The following is a 15,961-nucleotide window of genomic DNA, read 5'->3' as shown; positions in this document are numbered from 1 at the left end:
AAATATCCAATAAAAAAGCAAAATGCTGATTAAGACTGGGGAAAATGTGACAAACCCATGACAAATAGTAAACAAAAATAATAAACTAGCTTGTATGACATTTTGTCATAATAACAGTAAGTAAGTTGTAACAGTAAGTTGACATCAAATGACACAAAAATGCTAGTTATGCTATAAAACATTTTTTATACTTGTGAGACTCAGGGACAGGCAGAGCTTAAATAAGTCTGGAATAAAATATATTTTATTATTAAAAAGGCATATGAAAAAAATTGAAAGAAAATGGCATTAAAAAATGTTTTAAAAACAAACAAAAGATAAAAAAGCATTAAAAATTTAAAAAACACTTTAAAACCTTAAAAAAAACTAATTATGTCAAACATAATGAGAAGAAACAAAACAAAAACAAACAAATACATACAAAAAAAGAAAAACAAGAAAAGGAGGTCGAATCGCGATTATTCGTAACCGAAGGACATAACCGTTTTTCTTTTACTGTGCTCGACAAGTCTCGCGATACTATGCGCTCTATGCGCGCGCGCAGCCTCACGCACGTCAGAGAGCTGAGTTGGAGGATCATGGCGGAGCGCAGGAGGCACAAGAAACGGATCCAGGTAACACCACTGCATTCACACAAATTGCTACCCCGGCAGGTTGAAGGGGAGTGAATAAAAACCGTGTGTCGGTTAACGACCTGTTGCAGGATGTTCGTTAACGGCAGCATCCTCGTGGAGAGCCGTTAACCGGCTGCAGTTGAAGCCAGATGACGGCTAGCGGTAGTTAGCTTAGCTTGCTAGCAAAAACAAATGTTAGTGTTTATATTTTGGTGAGACGTTTCCGAGCTAATTGTTATGGTCAGTACCTGTAGCACGCGCACGCACACGACATTTGTCTTGTTTTGTTTTGTTTTATTGCGAGCTGCTTTCACAGCCCAGCATCGTTATTGTGACTGGACTAGCTGGAAACGGGCTCTGGCTAAGCTGCGTCAGCTCTAAGCAGACGTGTTTACATAACGTGAAGCAATCTGTGGGAATTTAAATTAATGAGTCAACACTGTGCTTCATAATATAACTTACTGTGCAGGTGATGCAGAGGTGACGTGGCTTCGGGAGCTTTTTAAAGACCATGGCATTGATTTTGGTTAAAGCAACAGTTTATAGAGTGGCTACAGGTTCGGTCAACTTAAACACCACACCAAAACACAATCAATAACAGTCAGGCACTGATAATCAATAATCCACAATGATTTCATTACTTCCAAGTCACCTGTAAAGAACATATGGCTCCCTGTACATTCTCCCATGTCAGCTGCCCATTTATAAATAGGCTTAAATTCCAGATCAGCTAACGTTAACTAAAGTATGATTGTGTATTTGGAGGTTTTATCCAGACAAGAGCTGTGTTCATAGTATATTAACTATGATCAGGGTAGGGCTGCACGATTTGGTAAAATTATGTAATTGAGATTATTTTGACTGATATTGCAATCGCAATATGAATTGAGATATTGGAGGGAATTATAATTTTTGCATCATGACTCTCATTTTTATTTAAAAATGTGTTTAAAGCATAATGGTGTGATTTTTTTGTTTTGTTTTTGGGGACCTCTACCAAACAAAGATTTATTTTCTTGTGTGTTGCACACCTTTTTGTAGGCCAGGACATCTCTGCAGTCCTAGATCAGGGTTTGATTTTGTTGCGTGATAAAACTAGAAATATAGAATACCCCCAAAAAACATGTTTTTTCTATGTGATTTTGTTTGTTCATGGTTGTCCCTTAATTTAGTTTCCAAAGAAAATAGTGTCACAACATTTTGCTGTCTTTGTGATCTGTAATTGGCAGTTTGATTGAAGTCCAACGGTGTAAATCATGTATAATTCCCTTTTTAGTATAACACGATAATGTATGTTGATTGTGTCCTTGTTGTAAAACATACTAGAGAGATTATTATAGTACATACTGAATAGAGTATGTAGTGTGAATTTCAGAAAGACCAATCCTACAAAGCAGTGGGATAAAGTAAGCTGAAGTGTCTTTTAGCTTCATGTTCTGCTGGATGTAAATGAATAGATATTTTGAATTTGCCTATCGTAGGACAGCAAGCCAACATTATAATATTGTGGTTCTCTTGTTTGTTTCAGTTCAGCTGCATTATAACGCTTACTATGAGTGGACCATAACTAAAGAGGCCTGTTCATTAACAACATAATCAGTCTGTATTACACAAAAAGTACCTCAATAACAGTAATTCTTTTTTGCTTCAGTTTCTCCTCCTTTTTCTACTAAAACACCATTTCATTGTGCTTTACCTTACAGCATTTAGAGGCTGAAATAGATTTGTAGCCAAGAATGTTGCTTGGATAAATATTCACAGTTTCTAATTTATTAAGTACATCTAGCTTAAACTAATGCTCTCTAATTCAACAGCTCTACAGTAAATCCTACATTCATGAAGGTTACATTTCTGTTAAAACCATTTTAGAAACATTTCTATCAATGTTATATTATAAATATCAACTTTGTCAACATTTTTACCTTGATGAAGGAATGATTTATTGCTGACTTGCAGTTTTAAACAACATTAGTTGAAACAAAGTGTAACTAATATACTGGTGTGTAATTATTTTGCCTGTTTGAGTTGAGTTGCATAACAAACACATGCTGTTATCTCATTTATGTGCATACCTCGAACCAAAAGAGGCTTGTCCATTAACACCACCACTCTACACTAAACACAGATCCTCTTTATATTTAAAAAAAGAAAGAAAAAAAAAAACATTTTAATGTGTTTTACAACCCTGATTCCAAAGAAGTTGAGGCACTCTGCAAAATAAAAACGCAAATGCAAACCATTGCATTCTGCTTTAATTGTGTGTGGGTTTTGTTTTTTTTACAACATCCCAACTTTTCTTGGAATCATGGTTGTACAACAGAATATTCAATTCAATTACTTCAATATACACTTTGTAACTAATGCTTTTCAATTTTATTAGGCCTGCAAAAAGTACATCCTACATCCATGAAGGTTATGATGTTCAGTTTTTATATATTTTTTTAATTAGAAACATTTCCCAATATGAGAAAATACAGTTTAACAGTGCCACAAACTGAAAATAAAGGTGAATCAACACCACTCTAAAAACTTCATAACCTTCATGTAGGCAGCATTTATTTCAGGGCTGTTGCATTAGTTTAAGGTGGGTGTTCCTAATAAACCACCCAACTAAGTGTAGGTCTCTGCATGTTTGAGTTCAGTTGCATAACACCACATACTGTTATCTCCTTTATGCATTCAAAGAGGCTCCTCAAGATCACCACGCTACATTACACAACAGTTATCTCCTTTTTGGACATTTTTCCTCTTTATCATTAAGCTGCCATTTCCATTGTGCCTAACCGTATTAATATGTTTAAATGGCTTACATATTAGTGCTGCACGATTTGGAATAAATATTTAACTGCAATTATTTTGACTGATATTGTGATATGATTCAAGATACAGGTGACATTTTTGCACCATGATTATCAATGAATGCAGTTTGATTGTTTGTTTTATACCAAACAAAGATTTTGGTCTTCAATCTGTGGAGTATGATTTGTTAGCCAGGACCTCTTCAGTGCCACAATACTTAATTAAGAATGCAGTGTTTCTACGATTTGGAAATTGCACTGGTCCATATTGTGATTCTAACAAAAAATCAATTAATTGTGCAGCCTTATCCCATATCTAGCCAAAACTGTTACTTGAATATGCATTTAAAGGACCAGCTCTTAGGTGGTGTGCAAACTAGCAATCTGTCTTCACATACTGTGGCTGTTGAAGCAGAGCAGCTAATCCATATGTGGTCAAGCCAGGTAGATCATATAGACAGTGACAGTGGGCTTTCTGTGCAGGGGTCTCATGTAACTGAGCGGCTGTGTGACTGATACCTCTTCTTTAAACAAAGGCCTGTTTGATGGCCTCGTCTTCCTCATGTTGCTGGACTGGTTAAAGCAGCACTGACTCTCATTGTGCTGATGCTCTCATTTCCTCTGTGTTGGCATGTGGTTCAGTGCTGCAGGCAGGCACACAGTGCAGATGTTGTGAGAGGGAGGAAGAGTTTGACCACTCTCTGTTATTGCTACTGATTAACATCTTTGCTACATGAAACTAGACTTGCAAAGTAGGATAGAAAGAAAGTGTACCTGTCTCTAGAGGTGGAGACACTGTCTGCACAGTGCAAGCTTTTCTTCAGCCATGAAGATTTCAACATTATATAGAGACATTTTGATTACTTCTCAGACATGACAATATTGACTGACTGGTTAGGATTTTGGATTTCAGAACTTGACTGTGAGCTGACTGGTTGTTTACAAACTTCTCCTTGTATGTCATTGGCTGTTGAAGCTATCATGCAACAGTTTCATTTAATAGAGATTCAAACAATTTGTTTAAATTTGCAAAGCAAGTTATTTGAATGAATTAGCGAATCCCAGCCGGATGTAGCACTTGTTGTTTATTTTCCGTAGTTCAATGCCAGAATGAAATAAAACATAATTTTACCAGCCAGGTACCTGTGATATTGTTTTCATGTGTGTATATTAATCTGTGTGTTTGTGTGGCCCTGCAGGAGGTGAGCGAGCCCACCAAGGAGGAGAAGGCGGTGGCCAAGTACCTCCGATTTAACTGTCCCACCAAGTCCACCAACATGATGGGCCACCGGGTCGACTATTTCATTGGTAAGTGCTCAGCTATGTGAGGCACAACAGACACAACACCTAGACGCACAAGGGGAAGTGTGAATCATCAGAAGATTAAATCCTGTCATCTGTTCGTTTTCTAACACTGAGTTGTAAAAAGGAAGGCAATCCAAGCACTCAATTTAAAAAGCCATTTAAAATCAACCACCGTAGGTCTTCTACAGGGCTTACAAATCCTGACAGGTGTGAACAGAGATTCATCTGCATTTAATTTTGTCATAGTAAATAACATGTGTTTTTCACATTTGTGTTTTGGGGGCGAATTCTGTGCCAGGTTACTCAGGAATTGTCAAAGTCAAACAAATGTTTCCACTGCAGTCCTATTTACACACCTCATCCTCTCACACAGTATGTTTGTCTTGTTCTGTGGCATAGTGGAATACATTTGTCAGTGTTGGGAAATACTGTTTGCTCAGTAGTTGTGGCTAGAATAGGTTATGTCTGCTGAGGCCGCCTGTTCCTCTCATCATCATACGTGCCTTTGCTCACACAGCTATCTACAGCCTGCAGCCATTACTGACGCTTCATTTCTCAGATAAAAGAATAAGAAGAATATTCTAAAAGTGACTATGATCAATATTTTTCCACCAAAAATGTGAGTGTTTCCAGCTCATTGTTGAGATGTCCTACTGTTTTGGTTCACTCTCAAAGCGTCGTTTTCAACCACAGTAGGCAGTTGTTTTCTGTGGAAATGCTCTAAAAATTCAAAAAGCAAGTGAAAATTGCTCTTACAAGCATCAGATGGACACAAAAACATCTCCAAATGAATGATAATGTTGGTCTGCAGCTACTAGATGTGTAAATAAGCAAATATTTGCCCACAAGTGTGCCATTTCAACTTGTTTTTACTGGCATCCAGTGACCCAACAAGAGGATATTTTACTCCGTCTAAAATACTGCCTTGTGATTTGTCTTGTCTTCAGTTTTTTAGATTAACTGTAATAAATAGATCCCATGTGATGAACACATGTTCTGCACAGCTATTTAAAGCTGCGAAAGCACAGTTTACTAGGATAATTACTGGTTGACATTTTCAGGTCCAGTGCCGGTCTGTGTTTTTTTATATCCCTCTTTGTGTCTCTACATTTAGCCTCCAAGGCAGTGGACTGTCTGATGGACTCCAAGTGGGCCAAGGCGAAGAAGGGAGAGGAGGCGTTGTTCACCACCAGGGAGTCTGTGTTGGATTACTGCAACAGGTTAGCTGCCTCACACATTCTGCTACAATCTGGCATTGATGATGAATAACCATTTGTCATATGCAGGGTTTTGTTCTAAAATAGGTATCTAAGCATATTGAACATATGCCTGCAATATGGTCACTGGTATGTAGAGCTGGGACTAACAATTATTTTCCACTATCAGTTCATTTACTGATTATTTTCTTAATTTATTGGATGAAAACTATCCACCAGACTTCCACAAAACCACAGTGATCTCCTCAAACTGCTAGATATTCAGTTTAATATCAAGGACAATGCAGAAAGCATATATCCACAGTTTGGGAGCTAGAACCAGTTATTTTTTGGCATTTTTTTCTAAAAACATGTTTTAAATGCATCAAAGACTTCAGCTATTCATCCATGATCAAAAAACATGCCCCACAGGCATGGCACTAAAATTTAAATAAAACAGCTTTCAATCTTGCAGAGCAACCAACCAATGAAACTTACAAATGCAAGGCTCAAATGTTTATTTTTTTTAAATCCTTCACATTCCCTTAACTTACAACTGTAATTATTTATACCAAACCAGTGTTTATAACCTGTCATCTCATCTATAGACTCCTAAAGAAGCAGTTCTTCCACCGGGCTCTCAAAGTGATGAAGAAGAAACCTGAGAAAGACACCAAGAAAGAGAAGGAGAAGGAGAAGGAAAAGGAAAAGGAAAAAGAGAAGGAGAAGGAGAAGGAGAAGGAGAAAGAGAAAGAGAAGGAGAAGGAGAAAGAGAAAGAGAAGACCAAGGGCGACAGCAGTAAAGAGGAGGAGAAAAAGGGGAAGAAGGAGAAAGAGAAAAAGAAAGAGTCTGAGGCTATTGAAACCAAGAAAGAGAAAAGTGTAAGTTACCCAACACTGCTGACCTCTTATTACACTGTCATTGTTATCCTTTCCTGTCTTAGCAAGATAGTCTTATCAGAGGGGGATCTAAGTTTGGTGCTTCTTATAAAAAAAAAATACAAATGACAGAGCATCTCCCAATATAAAGACTTAATTGGTAAAATACCATAATATCTAATAGAGTGGATGCCTGTGCATTATTATCAAACATCAATATATTTTTTACTGCTTTGACAGTGGCGTCTGCGGCAGGGAGTTGCACAGCTCACATTGATTTCAGTTTTGTATGTTTGTTTTATAACTAGTCACAGTTGCCTTGACTGACGGTGGATATTGACTTTGCGGTACACTGGTATTTAGAAATCATGGAAAGGAGAAGCTCTTCTTGTCCATGGTGTCTGTTCTGGGTCAGTGAAAAGAGAAAGTATAACCATGTTGAAAAATAATAGGTTCAAGTTTTTTGGACCAAATGCCAGTTTGAGTTAGTAGTGTGACCAGCAAACTATAGCCACTTAACAACACTTAAAGGAGAAGTTTGGCAGTTTAGGAAGCAACTCACTTGGTTTGTTGCCTTGTGAGAGAAATTTCTTCTTCTAACATGTTGAGAATTGCCTGATCTCTGAAGAAACACAGACCGGATGTGATGAATCAGAATCCTTTACTACATGCAGCATAGAGAGAAGACTAGCATGGTTGTTTTCTGCTAATCACACAGCTTGTTCTATCTTATTAACCATGAGGTGCTTACATGAACATCAGATGTAGTGTACTAAATCAACAGAAGACAGTCCTAAACTAAACGGCCAAAACATTCCTGCCCTCAGGACGCAACAGCTAACAGTCATTCAAATGTTGACAGCTCAGCTGCTTCTCAACTGACATGCAGTCTTGTACAAACAGCAAATACCCCCACCAAAAGCAATACTTTCTAAAATATTTTCCATTTCCCACAGCCTAGAATGAAACAAGAAGATTTTTGGCATTGATGCTTGTTTTGCCAAGTTTTCAGTCTTTGTGCGTAGCTAAGTTAGCAGGCTGATATCAATCTTCTAATTCTTGGCAAGGAAGTACAAATCCATTTCCCTTTTTAAGCAAATTAAAAGTAAACCTACCGGTAAGTATAAGGTAGCGTTACAGTCCACAACCTGGTTCTCTAACCAATACATAAGTCACTGGAGAAAACATCATTTGTAAGTAAAATGCATTATATTTCTTTATTTTAATCATTCATTCTCACAGGATGACAGTCCTGGAACCCCCAAGAAGAAGAAAGAGGTGAAGAAGAAGTTTAAACTGGAGCCTCATGAGGATCAGCTGTTTCTAGATGGAAATGAGGTGAGTGTGCATAAGAAAACACAGACAGGGGCAACAAATTACATTTCATTTGCAAGCAGTAAAGGGCAAGCAAAACTAGCTACTATAGAGTAGGCATTATAAAAAAGGAAGAGGGTATTACTTTTCCATAGTGAGTCATTCAGAGTAGCTCAAGTTTATTGCAGATCATTACAATGTTTATGCTCTATTTTCTGTCTATCTGCTGTACTCATGTCTCTATATCAGATTACCTGATTCAATAAAAGTTGTGTATATAAATGAGGGAACATATTGAAGAGGGAAGGTGTTCTTCCCTACAATAGAGTGACACAGACTTAGCATGGCAATGAGCATAAAAGCCGTTCTGGAGGCTTGTGGTGTTTTTTGTCACCTATTCGTACAGTACAGGTCAAAAGTTTGGACACACACCTTCTCATTCAATGCGTTTTTCTTTATTTTCATGACTATTTACATTGTAGATTCTCACTGAAGGCATCAAAACTATGAATGAACACATATGGAATTATGTACTTAACAAAAAAAGTGTGAAATAACTGAAAACATGTCTTGTATTTTAGATTCCTCAAAGTAACCACCCTTTGCTTACTAGAATATAAGACATGTTTTCAGTTATTTCACACTTTTTTGTTAAGTACATAATTCCACATGTGTTCATTAATAGTTTTGATTAATTTACAATGTCAATAGTCATGAAAATAAAGGAAACGCATTGAATGAGAAGGTGTGTCCAAACTTTTGGCCTGTGCTGTATATGTGTAGGAGAAACGTTTGTGATGCTGTAAGACATCAAAACCCTCAACATGTCTCTCGTTTGTAGGTGTATGTGTGGATTTACGATCCTGTTCACTTCAAAACATTTGCCATGGGACTGATACTGGGTGAGTAAATGGAGTCCTTTTGATCAACTGAGTGGAGTTTATCTGTGGATGATTCTTTTTGTACTCACACCATCTGTGTGTGTGTGTGTGTGTGTTTTGTGTCTTTTAGTCATTGCAGTGATAGCAGCCACGCTGTTCCCACTGTGGCCGGCAGAAATGCGTGTAGGAGTTTACTATCTAAGTGTTGCAGCAGGCTGCTTTGTGGCCAGTATATTGCTTCTAGCCGTTGGTAAGTTCCTGCATTCCATCTGGTTTCCTTTATTTTCTTAATGAGTGAAATGAAAAACCTAAAAACAAAAGAAAGACAACAAGCATATTGTTCAAAAAAATATTTATACAGTAGTAAAAAGTATTATTTATCAGATTATAAGACATTTAAATGTTATTTTTAGATGCTGAAGAAATATATACTTACATAGCCAACATAAAAAAAAACTATATTTAAAAAGTGTATATATATATATATATATATATATATATATATATACTCGTATGTGAGAGAGAATAGAAGCAACTAAGTTTAAAGTGAGGGGGAAAAAATGAAACTTTAAACACTAAAACTCAGTTTGTAGTTAAAGTTTCACATTATTTTACTTATGATTTATTCTTATAACACATTTGATTTACTTGATTCTGGAGAGATTATTTTAATGCTTTCTACAGCTGCATCTCAATAGATCAGAATATGATGGAAAAGTCTATTTCCAGTAGTTCAAGTCAAACAGCCCCAACCAAGTACTGAATCATATAGATGGACATACTTTTCAGAGGCCAACATTTCCATATTAAACATACTTTTTAAAATTGCTCTTTTGTAATATTCAAATTTTTCGAGACACATTAAATTAAGCCATAATCATTATAATTAGAAGAATTTGAATAAATTAAGATGTGAAATGTTTCATTCTGTGTGTAACGGATCTATATAATGTGTTATTTCCACTTTTTGAATTTAATAACTGACATAAATAAACTTTTCTATGATATTCTAATTTATTGAGATGTACCTGTATAATCAAGGTGTGGCATTTTTATAATGTTTGGTAAATAACGTTTTATTCACATTTTCAGATACATTTTCAACATACATGAATTTAACCAGTTTAACACTATTAATTTGTCACACATTCAAATGACAATCTGTAGTTCCCAGGAACACGATACAATCAAAAGTAATGAATGTTTGATGTATTTAGATTGCTGTAGATTTTAATTCTCTCTCTCTCTTCAGCCCGCTGCATCCTCTTCTTGATCATCTGGCTGGTGACCGGCGGGCGGCACCACTTCTGGTTCCTCCCCAACTTGACCGCAGACGTCGGTTTCATCGACTCGTTCCGGCCGCTCTACACTCACGAGTACAAAGGACCGCGAGCCAGCAGCAAGAAGGGCTCGGACAAGACGGACGAGAAGGACAACGGCGGCAACAAGGCTCAGAAATCGGACAGCGACGAGAAGTCAGACAGCGAGAAGAAGGACGGCGACGATGACGAGGAAGAGGAAGAGGAGGAGAGCAAAGAGGCCGAGGAGAGTAAAGAAGCGGAGGGGGACGGAACGGGCGCCGACCGACACTCAGACACAGACAGCGACCGCCGGGAGGACGAAGGCTCGCAGCACAGCAACGGAAACGACTTTGAGATGATCACCAGGGAGGAGCTGGAGCAGCACACGGAGGAGGAAGACGAGGAGGAGGAGGAGGAGGAGGAGGAAGACGAGGAGACGGAAGAGAGGAAAGAAGGGGGTGAGAGTGAGACTAAACCCCAGACTGCTGAAACATAAACTTCTTACAATCCCACCACTCTCTACTGTTTCTCTCTCTGCCCTCCCTCCCTTCCTCCTGTGATCCCAGGACCTGCTCGTCCGGCCTCTCTGAGCCTGCTGAGGCCCAGGAGAGGCTCCATCTCTTCTTGTTGAGATCTTCCACTTAACAGTACCGATAGACCAGAACCGGGATAGACACAACGCTGAAAAGCAAAAAACGGCTACGACAATGGGGAAAAAAAATTCTAAAAAGAAGCCTTATGGTGGATCTGATTCCTCCCACATAAATGTTATTTATGTTAAAAATGAAAACTGCCACCAACATGTTTGCCTGAGGAAGTTGTCAAGAAAAACAGACCAACAAACAGCACCGATGGAGGGTTTTCATTTCTTTGGTTTACATGTTTTATTTATGTCTCCTCTATTTGGATGGATGTTTTGTATGTGAGGTCAAAGCCAGATCTTAGATATAGACGGTGGAGATGCTAGACTGACCAGTAAGAGAAGACGTGCTGGTTTCTTTGCCCCCCTTCTTTTGTCGTCTTAGAGCTCCATGTCGTTGGTACAATCACTTTAGTGAGAAAGCCCCCATTCTTTCACCTTTTTTGGTGTTAAATCAACTTTGGCAGGAGAATGCCAGCGAGTCTGATAGCTTTCTCAGGCAGCCCTTAAAGGAAAACTTGGATAGTTTACAACCTGGACCTTATTCTCACAAGTTTTTTGTCGAAGTAACTAACAGGGACAGCTAGTTTTGAATTTGGTCCAGTATTGAGCGAAATTGCTTCAGCCCGCAGCCACAAAACGGGCGGCAATGTAATCCTTCGGTGCACTTGCACACCATCAATGTTCGTCCAGTTATGGTGCTTGTTTTTGCCACTGGCAGGCTCAGCTTGTTATTTTAATGACCCTGCAGAGAGATATCACTTGCTTGGATCTCTGTTTGTTATTGTGTCTAACATAGTCTCGGTGAAGGAGAAGTCTCGGTCTAATATCTATTGTGGCCTCTTCCACATAGTTGATATTGGCTAAATATTCAGCCATGACATTGAAAATCTATTAGACGACACCAAGCTTCAGGTGCTGTACTCCAACTAGGCATTGAACAATATTTAAACTTCTAGTCTTTAATGATTCTGGCCAAAATAATAAAGATTCACAATATTGTTCTGACAATCAACAAAATATACTTATATAACTGGAATAACTTTACCCTATATATTATTAACAAACTATTTTTTATTGCATCACACATAGGACACTTATCTGTATTTGTGAACAAGTTAAAAAAAACTTAAATAAGCTAATTATAAACCATAAGGTTTCTATTATTAAAACTGTCATAAAAAGGATATTCACAATTATCCTGATAATGGAAATTTAGCTTACAACTTAACTTACCCCTCCTTCCTGACTCCAACACAAAACTCTTTGCAGCACTCCTCTCTCCAACTCTCTGATATCACTCACGCTTCTAATGTTGCCTTCTAGCAAAAAGAAATTCCCCTCCAGGCTTGGTCAGACACAAGAACAAACAGACTGGATCGAGAGAATGTTGAAGAAAAATATTTTATTTCTCTGAGAAGAGTCCTTTCCATCATGTTGTCACACACTTAAAATATCAAAATGTTGCGCCTGCCAGTGGCAAAAACAAGCACTTTTAGTAGACTTTTAGTATCACCTTGTGTTGGGCGAGATGAAAAAACATTGTCAAAGTGGAAAAAACAATGTTTATTGCATAAATTCTAATACATTGTTCTGTGATAAGACAATATTTACGTCTTTTGGATGAAGATTTACGCTCTGATCTTTTCACACGAGGTGCAGTTTTCCTAACATGGAGTTTACAAAAATACGCTTTACCATTTGATTATTCCATATTGACTATTTATTTATTGAATTGCAAGAAAACGTGGTACTGTGATCATTATCAAGAAAGCCTCTATCGCCCTGCTCTCGCTCTATACTGAACCAATTTTTGTCCCCATTTTTCACTTCACAAATATATTAAAAAAAAAAAAAGTCCAGATGGAAAGATACCAACATTTCCCTTTAAAGCAAACTGACCTGTACTATAACCTGAACCAAGCCAGATGGACCAAATCCTGTAGTTTACTGGAGGGAACCTAAAGGTCGAGCATGTCGTGGCTGGACGGGGTGTTATGAGAGTAGTACAGCTCCTCGAGGTACTTGCCATTTTCAGTAAGAAAAAAAAAGAACTGTTTTTTAAATGGCTGATGATCATCGTGCAATCCTCTACACAGTCTGAAGTAGTTCATGTTTAACAATGTGGGACTCATCTATAAGAGTAAATGTGAGCTGGGACACAGCTGGCGTACTTCATTTTCTTTTTTAAAAAAAGATTGCAGCATTTGTTGTACAACTAAAGCTAGAAGATGTTAAGTTCACTGATTAACTGTAACTGTCTATTTGCAAACAGAACCAGATATAAAGTAAACTCTAGTGCCAAACACGACTAATAAGGATGTTATGCATGCTGATTTAACATGGAGAGTTGAGTGTGAGAGAGCGAGGGGTATGTTTTTCTTTTTTTTTTTGTTCATTCGTTCAGTGTCAAACTCCTCAAACCTTTCCATCTTTGAAAAAAACAAGAATTTAAAAGCATAAAAACAGCATAAAGTTGTTAGTGTGTAGCTAAACAAAGATTTTTTTGGTCTCAATGAAACCGTTTAAAGGTGTTCGCACTCGACTCCCATCCAAACCAGTTCGCCTCACACAAGCTGTCATGTGTGAAAATAGTGGTACTGGTTCACCGACCAGACTAACGTTTAATTTCCAGTCAAAGTCTGCTTAACTGGCAGTCGTGGTCCAAGCTGTTCCTTCATATTATCGTCTGGCTAGAAACCGTCTTAGAAGCTCTTTTTAGTCATAGCAAGGATTATATTTAAGTATAAAAAATAGAAATGTATCATTTATATATGGATTCTATTGATATATCAAATATATACATACAGTAATTACAGTCTAAGAAACTATAAAAACTTTTTTTTCCTTTTTATTTTATATTAGGAGGTATGATTTTTATTCAGCAAAGTATGTAATGTTCATTTTTGTTTTTATACAATCATAAAGAGCAAACTTATTATTTAAAGGTAACAGCTGGGATTACAAAACAGTGGGAATTTATTAGATAAATATTTTTCTGTTTGTTTTTTTTTGTTTTTTTTACATTTGTCAAGTAACATTGAACATGTGATCCGGTTGGTTTGTTGCCACTTGTGTATTTCTCTCACTAACCAATGGTCAGTCATTAACCCGATGTTATAAGACCAGTGGCTTGTGTAACATGTAACACTGCTGGTTCCCAGTTAATCTGACGTGGCGAAAACTCTCCTCACAGTGAAACAATAAGATCTTAATATATTCCACTCAGCTTCCTGTACAGTTCTTTGTTTTGCGTAAAAATGATCTCATTTAGACTGTATTTAGTAGTTTGTTCTGTCTCCTGTAATCCCACTGAGGTTTGTAGCTCTTCGACTTTCTAACTCACACCTCCATGTTGTTGTTTCTTTTCTAATATCTTTTTTTTTTTCTTCCCCAAACGGGCAAAGTGCATCTCTGTGTCCTGAGTTGCCAGTCGCTGTACTCTATATATTGGCATAACCATTTCACAAAAGAGAAGAAAAAACAACGATTCTCCCAATTGTTCTTGACTGTTGCACAGTATCGGTCTGTTGTATATTGTAGTATTATTACTCTCTATGCTGCTGCTTCTCATCACACATTTATGGGGGAAATACAAAGTGAAATTGTAAAACAAACATGTTTTATCTCTGGTCAAAAACAGTGTCTTTTGATCGCCTCTTGTCCACATTTGGATCAATATCATTCTGAAGACTGTCTCATGCAATATTGGAGTATAATTTAATGAAACTGGATGTCTGGAAATATATCTGTATCCTATCATTGCAATAAAAATATAGAAAGCACACAAGTATCGTCATATTTTTCTAGAATCTCTCTTTTCTCTAGGCATCATTACGATCGAGGGAAAAAATGTACTACACAAAGAAAAATCCTGCTTTTGTTGATATTAATATCTTTCATTATTAGTATAATCTGAGAGACTGAGGTTCATAAAGACCCTAAACTTGTTGAGCAACATTTCAACTGTGTTATGCAAGTTTAAAACTATTAATATTGAATGCAAATTATATAGTTTGTTTAAAAAAGGGCTAAAACTAATTTTAGAATTATTTTTTTTTCCAACTACTAGAAGAACTTGAAAGGGTCAGCAAATACTAAAAAAAAAACAGTTAAGAGCTAAGAGTTTCTTAGGGTCCAATATAAAACAGAAAATCCTCACACTCTTGATTTACAAAAGAAAAAGATTAATTTTCAAATTTGTTGGCATTTATTATTTCAAAGTAGGTCGTAATAAAGTGTGATGGCAAAACATCATAGTATAGTTTGTTCAAAAAATATATATAACAATACATAGCATGTTGAGCATGGTAATAGTATAATATGTGAGTTTTTTTTTGTTATGTATCAACTTACTTGTATAGTTTTTGGACATCCTATTATATGGTGTTTTTCTGTCAGTTATTGACAGACAATACTTTAATATGCATCAACAGGCTATAATATACCAATTTTAGGAATTTCTGACATTTTAAAATTTGATGACCTTTTTTTGAAAATGTTATGCCATACTATAATAATAATGACAATAATAATAATAATAATAATAATATGACTTTTTTTTCAATTTTTGGACATCCCATAATATGTTTTGAACATATAATTCAATAACATGGCTATAATTGGGCCATTTTCAGTATTTTTAGGCATTTTAAAATTTGGCCTTTTTTATTTTTTTTTTAAATCAACATACTATTGTATGACCTTTTTCTTTCATTCTGGACATCTCAAAGTCAAGTTTTTTTCTGTAATTTTTTAAAAGATTGTACGTATGTATATTTACATATGTATGTATACATATGTATGTATACGTGTGTGTATTGTATGTATCAACAATCTATAATAGAACAATTATGAGCATTTTAAAATTTGACCTTTTTTAACAAAAACGACACACTATAGTATGACTTTTTTTTCTTCCATTCTTGGAAATCTCCAAATCTGGTGTTTTTCTGTCATTTTTGATAAGAGTATACAATAACATGTATCAACAGACTATAATAAGCCACCTATTGGAATTTGGGGTGTTTTAA

General features: G+C 36.6%; 1 protein-coding gene across 1 annotated transcript; it reads left to right on the top strand.

The window, feature by feature from the left end:
- The first annotated feature begins 491 nt into the window (after positions 1 to 491).
- On the top strand, positions 492 to 11,690 carry sec62 (SEC62 homolog, preprotein translocation factor). The gene is made up of 8 exons (XM_059344146.1): positions 492 to 614; positions 4,612 to 4,720; positions 5,832 to 5,937; positions 6,522 to 6,795; positions 8,035 to 8,130; positions 8,948 to 9,008; positions 9,118 to 9,237; positions 10,240 to 11,690. Exons 1-8 carry the CDS (start codon positions 522 to 524, stop codon positions 10,782 to 10,784), a joined length of 1,404 nt encoding a protein of 467 aa, XP_059200129.1. The 5' UTR covers positions 492 to 521; the 3' UTR covers positions 10,785 to 11,690.
- Positions 11,691 to 15,961: the final 4,271 nt, after the last annotated feature.

This window comes from Centropristis striata, chromosome 11 (assembly GCF_030273125.1).
Source record: "Centropristis striata isolate RG_2023a ecotype Rhode Island chromosome 11, C.striata_1.0, whole genome shotgun sequence".
In the NCBI taxonomy this organism is placed as follows: domain Eukaryota; kingdom Metazoa; phylum Chordata; class Actinopteri; order Perciformes; family Serranidae; genus Centropristis; species Centropristis striata.
This window is presented reverse-complemented; position numbering and strand designations above follow the sequence as displayed.

Excerpts from the sequence above, each read along its gene's own strand:
- sec62 (XM_059344146.1), top strand. The coding sequence starts at position 522 with ATGCGCTCTATGCGCGCGCGCAGCCTCACGCACGTCAGAGAGCTGAGT. Across the intron at positions 6,796-8,034 it reads AAACCAAGAAAGAGAAAAGT|GATGACAGTCCTGGAACCCC; the intron begins GTAAGTTACCCA and ends TCATTCTCACAG. Across the intron at positions 9,238-10,239 it reads TATATTGCTTCTAGCCGTTG|CCCGCTGCATCCTCTTCTTG; the intron begins GTAAGTTCCTGC and ends CTCTCTCTTCAG.